Genomic DNA, 13189 nt, shown 5'->3' with positions numbered 1-13189 from the left:
AAAGTCGCGTAAAAAAGATGCTATACTGAATTAATAAGGCAATTCAATTATCCACTCACAGTACTATGACAACAATATTAGATTCATTGAAAACATTGTGAATTCATGATAATCAATCGTTAGCTATTCAAAGATTTACCCGCTGGATCATTATTCACACGAGCAACAAGTTCGATGATGGCGGTCATACATGATTTACGATAGCTAACTAGCGATGAAGTGCGAAATAAAGTACATTGGAATCGATTGAATGGGACACCGACTGCGAAAAATATTTCATCACTATTATGTCTTCATTTAACTACAAAGTTTGAAGCCTGATGAATTATAGTTTTTATGTTCACTTCGTTTATGCGAGTGTTTATGAGTGAATTAATCGTGTTCAAAGTGATACTTTAATTTAATTTCGATGTCACGAATGTGTATGTTGTACTAATAAGCATCACTTTTAGTATAGGAAATATTCCCTTATGATCTATTTTAAATAACTTAAATAAACCATATGCAAGCAGTTATATAAACAAAAATTACCTACGAAGTTGTGTAAGAGAGGTGTACAACGTTTTTTTTTTTTTAAATGTGCTTTTTCAATATGCAGGATTTGATCAACAACCTGCAATCGAATATAGTTCCTATTTCACAGGCTGGTTAGCTTCTCAAAGTCCTTGGGAAGCACATGTGAAGAATCTTTACAGCTGCAACTTACAATATCAATTAACGCTCTGCTCGGGATGTAGCAGCGCTTGTTAGGCCCGCGCCTTATCACGAGCTCGGTCTCCGCTGCACATCTTCAAATGATCACGATTGCGGCACATCGGCCACTTTGTTCCTAACGTCCGTACAAGTCAACCAAATAGCCACATATCGCGCCAAAGTTGGTGACATTTTATGTACTATGGTTTGGAAGCTATAGTCGTTTAATGCCACTGTACCTACCAGATTGGTGAGATGATAAATGCTTACTGAACATGGCGATTTATGAGCATTGGAATGACGAGAACGTTTTTGTAAGTTTTTCTGTGGTGTTTAGACGGCGTGACGAGATGATAATGCAATTGTAGACGAGACTACTAAATGCAAAAATGAATTCGATTGTCTCTTTATATCTGGGAGAACCCTAATTATTTCGCTGTTGTCCTAGTCTCTCTGGCGACAATCATGGCGTCATGATCGATCTATTCTTCACCAAAAATGAAATTATTTACAAGGCCATTATTGGAGCACTGATATATCTCAAAAGTACGTACTAGCGTGATTTTAGCCGTTTTTCAATCCCTGTTGATATTTGTGAAATCTTTTATTAGGGAAGCTTCGTCATTCATGTTTTCATATTTCCCATAATTCCTGACTTCAAATTCGTATTCCTTGCGTTTCTACTTTGTGCCGGGCGTGCGCATAAATTGCGCATAAAAACCCACGAAATGGGTATCCAACGAGATTTAGCATCGAATATTCTGATTCCCTGTTTGAAGTTCTACCAGTTGAATTTGTTCCTTTTGTGACCTTTTCTGGCTTTAAGTATTCTTTAGATTTCGAAGAACCTGATAGCACTATATCCGGCCATGACTGAAATTTCAGCTTTTCGTCCAGATCAGGCTGACGTTTCCAGTATAAAGCAAAAAAAAAGATGGGTAGGTAATGTCAGAGATATAATCGAAGTGAAGTAGAATACACTGGCTGTTAATTCGAGTGCTGCAATTTTTATTATCTTCTGCATGGTTGCCTTAAAATCAGCTTTTTTGATATTTGTTGTGATGCAATAAGCCCGGTTGTTGTGGTGCATTTTACTCCCTCACAGGTGCGTTTTGTCCAGCCTATTTTTCAGAGCCTCAGAGCAATTTAGAATGATTTTTAAAAATTAAATAATTTGCATGTTTCTGAATATTTTGCAAAACGATTGTGATTTCAGAGTAAAATGTTGCCTAAATTATATCATTAATTAAATTCTCCGAATTGATGGTTTATAGATAAGTTATGATTATATTTTCTAAGGGTGTATTTTACCCCATCTACCACTACATACGCTTGCATTACATTCACATAAATCACTTGCGATGCGTTTATGCAAATGGAATCTTGGTCACACCTCGAAAATTTCAAACGTGCACCCGAGACACATGTGTGGCAAAATTCAAATGTTAGGTTTAATCGGATCAAATCGGATAACAAATAGTTTTTGGACTTACTGTAAATTGAACTCACTCTACAGTTAAGAGCCAGCAGAAGGGTATTTGCGCGTGGAATGTCAGTATTAGAGAGTTAAGGCGAATGCCCTATACATAATATGTTCAAACCTTCACCAAGCAGGTTTATTAGCGTGGAGTTTTCGCAATAACCCTGCAATTGCCACGTATGATAATAACCGACAACGAAAGTAGTGCCAGGACACTAAAAAAATCAAATAAAATCATTTAGCCGAACATAAAATAGACCGGTCTTAATGTGGATGTACAAATCCCATCATAAATGCAGCAGTTATACAATTAATCTGGTTCTACGGATCGCTATAAAACTATGTTTTTAGCAGCATATAAGATGATATGTAAAAAGTTGCCCCAGTTTGCCCCAAGTATCAAATCATCAGCAGAAACATATTATATCAGTATCCAATATCATATCATCTCTTTCACACAACACAACAACCAATGCTAATCAAATCGTCAATCGCACTACCGCACAGTGGGACCAATCCAAAAAAGGTGGGACAAAACCTATTTGAGGCCTTAGATGTCATTTTAGAACCGGCATTTCTTCGTATGATATGTTCAAATCATTATTCTGCAACTTTTTAAATAGAATATTTTGTTGTTGGACTAAAGTAGAGTACCCGAGCAAAAAAATTTCAAATTTTTTTTTTAGAGGGTCGATGTCTTCGACAAAGTTGTAGAATATTATGTTTTGAATAACTTCTTCTAAGATACCACAGACATCAGACCTCAAATTTCAGGCAAAATTGTTGTTTTTTGAAAATATGATCAAAAAATCAGTTTTTCGATATTTCCATGTTAAAAACCTTAATTGATTAATTTAATATGTTCTATAAACTTGCAGAAAACACTAAAATACAACTTTTTGTTGAAGGAACTAATAACCTAAAATCAATATTTTGGCTTCTAAAACTATTTTTCATATAAATTTACTCTATTTTCATCAAAGATTTCTGTTTTTAGGTGCACTTTTGTGCAGCCAAACTTTGGCTATTCCGATACCCTATTATTCGTAGAATAAAACTCATACTACATAGAAACAGGATATAGTTGGACGCATTGTTTGGGTGACCATTCATGTACGACGGTTTATAACATAAAATGTGTCTATATTATTTTTAATGTATATACATTATTTGCTATTAACAAAATCTTACATTTTGTATGCATTTACAAGCATATAGAACATATTGAGTTGATCAATTACGGTTACAATATGAAAAAGTGAAAAAAATGATATAAATTTTGAATTTAAACTGGCAAAGAACAACGATTTCGGCTCAAAAAATAAATAAATGGTATTTTCAACAGAATTGTTCCAAATACAATATTTAACAATTTTGCTGAAGACCTCAACCATTTAAACAAAATTTGATTTATTTAGTTCGGGATTTCTACTTTAGTTTAACCAATAATATTAGTTCTACAAATTCATAAAAGTAGAATAATATCTATTATTATCCTTAGATATATAGAACCTAAGTGTGTGGAAAAATATTCACAATATAATTGATTTCTATTTTTTAAGATGGTTGAGGACTTCAGCAAAGTTGTATATTATTCAATTTCGAACATTTTTGTTGAAACTACCTTATACATACTGTAGATTTATTTCTTTAATCCGAAATCGTTGTTCTTTGGCAGTTTAAATTTAAATTTTATATTATTTTTTCACATTTCCATATTGAAATCTTAATTGATCAACTCAATATGTTCTACATGCTTATAAGTGCGTACAAAATATAAAACATTGTTAATAGCTAATAATGTATATAAATTAAAAATAATATAAGCACATTTTATGTTATAAACCGTTGTACATGAATGGTCACCCAAACAACGCGTCCAACTATATCCTGTTTCTATGTAGTATTAATTTTATTCTATGAATAATAGAGTATCGGAATAGCCAAAGTTTGGCTGCACAAAAGTGCACCTAAAAACAGAAATCTTTGATGAAAATAGAGTAAATTTATGTGAAAAATAGTTTTAGAAGCCAAAATATTGATTTTAGGTTATTAGTTCCTTCAACAAAAAGTTGTATTTTAGTGTTTTCTGCAAGTTTGTAGAACATATTAAATTAATCAATTAAGGTTTTTAGCATGGAAATATCGAAAAACTGATTTTTTGATCATATTTTCAAAAAACAACAATTTTGCCTGAAATTTGAGGTCTGATGTCTGTGGTATCTTAGAAGAAGTTATTCAAAACATAATATTCTACAACTTTGTCCAAGACATCGACCCTCTAAAAAAAAAATTTGAAATTTTTTTGCTCGGGTACTCTACTTTAGTCCAACAACAAAATATTCTATTTAAAAAGTTGCAGAATAATATTGTGAACATATCATATGAAGAAATGCTGGTTCTAAAATGACATCTAAGGCCTCAAATAGGTTTTGTCCCACCTTTTTTAGATTGGTCCCACTGTGTACCGCTTGCAAAATTATCCAAAGAACACACTTTAGTGACGAATTTATCTGAGCCCGCCACACATCATTAATGAGCAAGGAAACGGGTCTCTCGCACCCAACCATCCCTTCGCACACGCACACTTGAAATCCGAAAAAAGAGCGTTCTGCTTTTTTTGTGATGTGTGCTGATCATTGTATGCAAGAAACTGGCACGCCTGTGCATCTTTGGATGGAATGATGCCTGGCGGCACTTATTAAATATATTCCAATCGAATAGCTTGAGCTGACACAATACATAACAGCTACTACGAGGTCAGAAAGAAAACTGACGAATTTGTTCTTATATGCCGTTTTTATACGTGGCGAAGTTCATTGGATAACAAAGGGGTAGTCCTTCCAACGCTTGCTGCTTGGTTGAATTGTACGGACCAATCAGCGCAGATAATTACCACTTTCACAAAATACATTATTTTCGGTATCTGTAGTAGACGTACACTTTACGGAATCAATATACGTGCACATATTTCCGATCAGATAGTGCAAAAATATAGTGATTTCGATCAGTATAACGGAAGTTATTCACATTTGAGTCTGGGAAAATATCTCATTGGAAATTTTTAAAAAAGGGACCCCCATATAGAAACCGAAGAAGTAGTCTACTTCAAAATCCAAGATTTTTATTGTTAACTATTTAATTTAGATTATTTCCTGAAAAAGTTCTACAAAAGTAAGCTGCATCCTTCTAGGCAATTTTGTTCTCTCTCGTTGTCACAATATCGGGCCATTACATCGCCTGCAGATATGCAATTTACACAACATTTGGAGCGGTATTTCTTATTTCGATACACATATTTTGCTGATCAAAGTATACCGAAAACAACGACTGAGAATTTATAACAAATTTGTTTTATTTTTATAGTAAAACGAAATAAATTATCAAACAGTTTATACATTTTCAATCTATGGGTAGCAGTATTTGTTTTAAAAATGCAAACAGTTGCATCTACCTGAATTGAAGAAAGTTATTCGAAAAACTGTAGAAAGAATGATCAATGTTCCCGTATTACAGTAGTACAACACCTTTCGAAGCGGCAGCAAAATTACGTTTGAGCATGAGCGGCCATTCACGTGAATGCCGGAAGGTTAAGCTCGTGTGTCGAGCCAATAGACTATTTGAAAATCTGTTTGTATCCTCCTAGTGGTTTATTCATTATGTTCCAAGTCACAGTTGCGGGTGACCGTAACCATAACTGCAACGTAGCCTCCAAGGTAAACTGACTCTCAAGCAGAGTACGAGAAACAAAACCATAAATACTCTAATGGGGCAGGGGGAAGGAACTCTCGTTTCGGCTGTCCTGGGTTTTTACTCGCCCAATATGGTCACCCTAATTACATTCTTATTACACTTGGTAAGTATATATGAGTGCACGACTGCCACGAACCTGATGAGCAACATATCCACGCTGACACACTTGAAACAAACAAAAATATAATATTTGGGCAATTAGCTAATTCTGTGGGGGAGGGTTGGTGAATAATTACTGGGAGGGAGAGGATGCGTTGGAAACAACCTAACATATTTTGTATAAAGGTTATACGGGTGGGTGACGGGAATTGGTCTAAGAAAGGGGGTGTGAGATTTGGAGAGGGGTGTGAGAGGAAGGAGGGAAAGGATGGATGGGGGATGCAACAGACAACTTCATATTATACCTTATATTTGAGACTAGTTTAGTGAGAATTGGTTCAGTCATCGCCTGGCTGGCTTTAAATCTGGAATATGCCCGGACTTCCGGAATTATCGTTAGTGGACAGTAGACAATATTTCATGAATATTTGATTGACCATCAGTGATCTAGGCCAGCGAATCGAAGTAATTTGTTGTTAATTTCAATAGATTTTTAACCTATGAGATATTAACACGATTGTACCGGTTTATATGAGAAATTCCTATGTGACCGAAATAACCAAGCTGTAACTCCGGAACCAAAAGTCAGTACGGAATGAAATTCAATAGCAGTCAATGGATGTCTCAAGTAACAGTTGAAGTTTTATAACACGCTACAAGTGCAATCTAAGTTTTATCAGTGGCTATAAAACTATCATAAAACCACAATTGTTACCAGGAGTATTATATATTTCATTTGCAAAGATCCGTTAAGAGTTCGCTGGAAAATAGAGGTAATATTAGCTTAGGAACTTAGCGAGTTCCCCGTGGTATCAATAACCGTAACAGGTGGCCCATGCACAAGGGTCCAGAATGTAAATTTAGCAGGAATTTTTATTTTTTGCTTAATTAAATAGCTTAGCCTTACAATATGTTTAGAAAAGTTGTTGTGCAGTGCCCTTCTTTTCGTTTCAACGGAAGCTAGGGTGCTTCTACTTTTAGCAAAACTTAAAATTGAACCATTTAACGGTTCGAGATAGAGTTTGACTGTCTTCGATGAAGTTGTAGAACAGCACATTTTAGAAAAATTTGCTGAAGACACACAAGCTCTTTCTTTCTTACTTTCCGTTGTACGACAAATCTAAATGTAAGCTTTAGTGTGTTCCTTTAGAAACGGTTTGTAGTTTTTATTTTGCAGCAGAGTATCCTGTGGATAACTTAAAGATTATTTTAGGTTGCATATTTTGTTCTTATTCCCCAACTACTAAACTTTTTATGTTTTAAAGTTATGCGAACTTTTACATAAAAATACAACTTTTTCAAATAGCATGTTCTTAGATTAGGGCACTTATGATTAAATACCGTTGCTGTCATATAAAATATCATGCTTTGTAGTATAGATCACCGAAAAATGGCAAATACCATATTTTTGTACATCTTCCAAAATTTACTCAAGAAATAGTTCATTTTTAGTAAGAAGTATAGATAACTTTACTACGACAGAAGCTAGAGGTTCGGTATATTAAGGCAAACTTTTCTCCGTCCAAATATCTGAAAGTATTTCTAAAGCCATGACTCCTTCTAGAATGATTAAAAAGTAAAAAATTGGAACCACCCTAACTGCTGTTTTAGACAGAAGATGGGGCTCACAAACTGTGAAAATTTTTCCAAATATATAATAAGGCTAAGTGTAAAATCTCAACATTCCTGCTAAATCTGCATTCTGAACCGCTGTGCAATGTGTAAAAAACCTTCTTGTATTCAATATAATAATCTTTATTACAAGAAAAGGAATACGCTACCTGGCAAAAAAATAAAGAAAATAATTCGGGGATATACATTTCGAGTGGAAGTCAGCGAGAATGAAGGGTTTACTTTGAATCAATTCTGACCGATTTTGATTCAATATCAAATGAACATAGGAGGCTCCGGCCTGATGGTAAAGGGGTGGGGAGAGGGGCTCCTTCTTGACAACATGTATCTGATGCACGCTTTGGAAAATTTTTGACATGCGTGAAGATCATAAACGTAAATTATATTCCTCAAGGAAGCCACTAAGGACGGGTGTACCCCATTAGGCATAAATACGTTAGGCATACGCACGTTTGGCATACGTACGTTAGGCATAATGGACGTTAGGCATAAAGACGTTTGGCATAATGGACGTTAGCCATAATATACGTTAGGCATAATAGACGTTTGGCATAAGAGACGATTGGCATAATGGACGTTAGGCATAAATTATCATGTTTAAGTATCCTTTACGAAAATAACTTTTTGTTGGTGACAGCATCGGGTTGTAAGAGCGCAAATGTTTGAAATTTTTTGATGTTGTAGAATTACTCTGGAAGCTGATAGAGCTCGATCAACATTTTATTATATTGTAAATACCTTAAAAAAGCTTAACTCAAATAAAAGATGTAGAACGAATGCATATCGAATGAACGAATACAAAAATTACACATCTCTAAAATAGGCTAATACTCTTGTTTAAAATCGATCTATTTTGTGTTAACGTATGAATAACGCACATCAACCCCTTCATGCCCATTATTTTTGTAAACAACATTTTTAAACTGCTAAAACTTTTGATTTAGGCAGAATTTACTCAAAAAACAAGTAAGACCAGTAACTGGTACTATTAGAACTTAGAACTGAAGTTATTTCTATTAGTCCGATATAACTCTGCTGGAGCCGTACTACCAGAGATATTTACAGTTAGTGTTGATAAATAAAATTTTGATATATCTTCATTATTTTCCATTATTGTTGAAAACTGATAACACGCATGAATTTGGACCGGCTTCGACTATCTTTTCCTAGCATATAGAATATTGAAAATTTTCTAGGAGAATTGTGTTGAGCACCGGAAGGTGAATATTGAGCAGCTTCCAGCACTGCGAAAGAAGCATCTTTCAAAGCGAATTTTTCGTGTTTCTTGAACTCTATGAACACTACAAAAAGTTGGGCATGTTAACTTAGATTAGTTTTTCATGCATGCAAGATGAAATTCCCCAAGAAAAAATACATAACCTTGAAGAATAGCTTATGAAAGAAAGAATGATGCATTTTATTATTCATTCAATAAATAGACGAATATTGCTGGTTCTATATTGATTGTTTCCCATATTCTTAAGCACACTGATTGTATTCTCGAGACCATCACAAATAGAACTACGGAATCTCTTTGATATGAGAGAAAATTTAATCCTGTACTGTGACGAGTTACCGAAACGAAAAAGGTATCATCATAAACGTAGAATCCGTAGCCTAATGTTGATCCTGTACATCACATTGCCAGTTTCCATAGGATCCAAAAGTTAATGTCTGTTCATTTTTTTAAATATTTGTATGCAACTGTATTAGTAATAAATCTAAGACGCTTGAAATGAGCTAGTACCAAAACTGCCCAAGTAGCAATTGCAACTCGTTGAAAGTTTTAAATGTTGCACAACTGCTACACAATATTTTTTATTGTTGGATATATTTGAAAATAATTTGCACGGGTTTTTAAACTGATTGGGCAACTATGTAACTATAGAGCTGGCCAATAGTGTTAAGTATGCAAACATCAATAACAGGTGTGAAACTATTCAGAAACTTTGCTAACTTGCACAAACAGTCTAACAAGTTGCAAATGCCTCTTTGTTTGCCATTCCATCCTAAAAACAGAACTGTCCAACCACCTAGTGCTCGACAAATGGCACAGCTATTGTTTTCATCATTTTGCTGCAATTAGGAACATGTTGCACAACATACAAACAAAGTGCGCTTTTTTCATAACATAGTTGTTACCAAGAGAGGTGCAAATACTATACAGTAACAAAGCGTGCTACTTGGGTGTTCACTTAAATAAATTTTCTTCATCTCCTCTACAGAAAAAATAGAAAAAAATTACACTTGCAAGGGTTATTTAACATGGTATTTTTCATTTTGGAGTCTCTCGCTAAAGTTATGCGAAGGTACGGTATAGCAAAGCGTCCTTTTTTGCTAATCTGAAAAAAACAAGAGAAATCTCTATAAAAACGAAAGCCTTGCGATTATTTTTATATTTTTGTGAATTATGCCTGTCGTCCATTATGCCTAACGTACATTATGTCAATCGTCCATTATGCCCAACGTATATTATGCCAATCGTCCATTATGCCTAACGTCCATTATGCCTAACATCCATTATGCCTAGCGTCCATTATGCCTATCGTTTTTATGCCTAACGTATGTATGCCTAACGTACTTATGCCTAACGTCGCGCACCCACTAAGGACTACTCGTGTCTGTTTCATTCATCGATGATACTGATTCAATCACTTACATTGTACTAAATACACTAAATACACACGCTTTTAACTGAATCACTGTTCGGTTGAAAAGAGGAGCCACCAGTGCTAATCAATGTCGGACCGACTTCGCACCAATGTCGGTCCAACGTCGGACTAGTGACGAACCACTGCCCGAAGGGACATATTTTGTAATCTTGAGCTCTTAAATTAAAGGGTAGGATTGGTAAATTATGTAACTGGAGAGACAGACCAGTAAAATTGTATGCATTCGGCACATAACCTCAAATGTAGAATTTAAAACCCTGTTTTTATAACCCAAAATATCTCAAAAGCCTCACGTGATGGACCAATTCTAACTCCGGATTCGGGTTCTACGCAGAAAATAACTTCGGTAATGACCTTTAGCTTTCCAACAACGCAGAATTCAATGTTAACACATTACATACGTGGTTTTTATATAATTGTAGTAAATGTATAGAAGACCCACATATGCCACACTACTTTTCTTTTAACAAAACTATAAGATATCCTTTAAATGGAATTTGAATGCACTTTTACTGGTGGATGGATGGATGGATGGAATTTAAATATACTAAAGTGTATTTAAATTCTATCCTGCGTGTTTCATTAGACTTTTTACTGAGCATATTTGAATTTAAATGCACCTTTTTGCAGAGTACCGGTATGAAATATGTACATAGCTGCCTTACACGTTTTTAAGGAAATTGAAACTTGAATGGGTTTTGTATATGTAAAGCATCGGTTATTTGGGTTTCGAAAATAAAAACTACATAAGTATTACCACGTGTTAGAACATAGTTGAAAAATAGACCAATCTACTTCCAAGAAATAATTAATTGTATGTTTAAGTCTTCGTATAGTTATGAAAACAGCGGGTCCTGGAACTTAACACAATGGACACGAAAATCAAAGAATCAATAAAATAAGACGAAAAATGAAATTTTCCAGGGACCAAACAATATAAAACTGAAAAAAATGAATCACGTTCATTTTCAGTATTCGAAAATTATGTACAGTATTTATAATGCTGCTGCTATCGAGTTTCTGATTTATCTGGGGATGAGACAAACCCGCTTAGGTAGACGACAAACCATTATAATAATACCTTAGTGTGAATTGCGTAGCGAAAATTTTTCAAAGGCGACGCATAGTCAAGAGTAGGTATAAACTGAAAAGCGCAGTTAAGTTATTGTATATAACTGTATTCAATGAGACTTTGAAATTGCAAAAAAAAATACTTACAAATATTTTAATGCTCATGTTTCTATGATAATCTCCACGATGACCTGTTTAAAATTGAGTATCCAGAATGCAAACCTATTTTGCCAAATTATTAAACAGTCATGTTTAATGTTGTTGGTATGATCTCATCCGACAACGTTATTTCCACAACACAGCAGGATGCATGAATATCACAGTATGTTTATTTTTTGAACACTTTCATTAACAATCGCAGAAAATTTCCGGACATCACATCGTTTTTCTCATTTAAAACTACGCAAATTTCACCTTCACCAACAACGGTAGCGAGTACGAAACGTTCGAACAAACCGAACACCGACTAAACGAACTTACGAAACCCCGGTACGGCAAGAGTGTTTTCTACTTTTCCCCACGACGGCCCGCAGAAGAATACTAACCGCTTGGAAAATGATCATCGTCTTCCAATCAAACGGAATATGATTCTGCTGCTGATATCCCCGCGAACACCCAGCCGTGCTCGAGGGACCATTCTCGCCCCCTGTTTTCATCTCCTAATCTCCCCTGCAGTGGTGATTCTTAAGGCACAGAGAGAATAGAAGCATCGAAGAAAATGGGCTTCACTTCGAGGGCTTTTCCTCCGTGTCATGTCGGTTCATTCAAGAAATAAATTTACATACAACCCCTCGGGCCATCGAATCGTTGACGCGGGGCGGTTGGCGATATTGAGGTGACGAGATTCGCGTGAGCTGGTGGAAGAGACAGCACATGCTTACTATGCTTTTCTTGATTTGGCGATGTTTTATGAGATTCGCTTTATTGATTCGTTTGTGTTTGGGTGGTGCATTGTCGATTGGCGATCGACGACGACGTTTCTTCATATGTTCAGCGGTATTTTAGCTATAGGCCTATGCGTTTAGTTTGATAGCCAATGACACGGTGATTGCGAAGCTCAGTGGTAGACGATGCTGTCAGTTATGCTGTGATTTCAAAGTGCAACCCTTGGTAGGGTTAGGGTCAGCCAGTGTGCTTATTTTGAATTCTGTTGTGAATATTGTTTCACTCGAATTTTATATTTCCGTTTCGGATCAATGTTTGTTGAACCTAGTGTTTTTACGCTTTTGGCCTTGTTTGACACACAAGATAACTTATTTGAGGAGAATTGAGTCCTCTGCTGTTATTTACATTATTTTAATAAAATCTCATCTGAATAGGCACTCGAGTTTGAATAGGGACACTTCGTTTAAATCGGTCACATTTGATTTCTGATCACAAATGCAAATCGAAATAGATATCTTAAGGGGGTCCTCTTATATAATTGTGCAAAAAGTATCTAATTTTTGATATTTTTTTTTGAAGAAGTAGAAGCGCTATTCTTCAAAATGTTTATTAAGGTTTCATCTATAAAATAAAAATTTTCGAGTGCAAGGTGTCAAAAATAGCGGCTCCAGCGAAAGGTGTTTTGAAAACCGACCTCATCTGCAGGCACGATACAGGTCGCAAACCAAACGATCTTGAAGATTACATTCCGTAGAGGCGCCCTAACCCAAAAAACATGAAAAAATTCGATATAGAAACAAAATGGCGGCCACTTGAAAATAAAGTATCGATTTTTTGCATGATTTTTCCACTTTGGCTGGCTGTAAAAAATCGGTAATGATCAAAATGTTGCGATTTTGTAGGT

General features: G+C 35.2%; 1 protein-coding gene across 1 annotated transcript in view; it reads right to left on the bottom strand.

Moving 5' to 3' along the window:
• The window catches only part of LOC131692513 (protein lethal(3)malignant blood neoplasm 1), a 40174-nt gene extending 28263 nt beyond the window's left edge, over positions 1 to 11911 (bottom strand). Inside the window, exon 1 of the mRNA XM_058979601.1 lies at positions 11548 to 11911. Within this exon, the coding sequence (XP_058835584.1) occupies positions 11548 to 11565 (18 nt within the window). The 5' untranslated portion in view covers positions 11566 to 11911. The remainder of the gene's footprint in view (positions 1 to 11547) is intronic.
• Between the last annotated feature and the right edge of the window lie 1278 nt (positions 11912 to 13189).

The sequence above is a fragment of the Topomyia yanbarensis genome, chromosome 3, assembly GCF_030247195.1.
Source record: "Topomyia yanbarensis strain Yona2022 chromosome 3, ASM3024719v1, whole genome shotgun sequence".
Classification (NCBI taxonomy): domain Eukaryota; kingdom Metazoa; phylum Arthropoda; class Insecta; order Diptera; family Culicidae; genus Topomyia; species Topomyia yanbarensis.
Note: the sequence above shows the minus strand (reverse complement) of the source record. Positions and strands in the feature narration are given on the sequence as shown.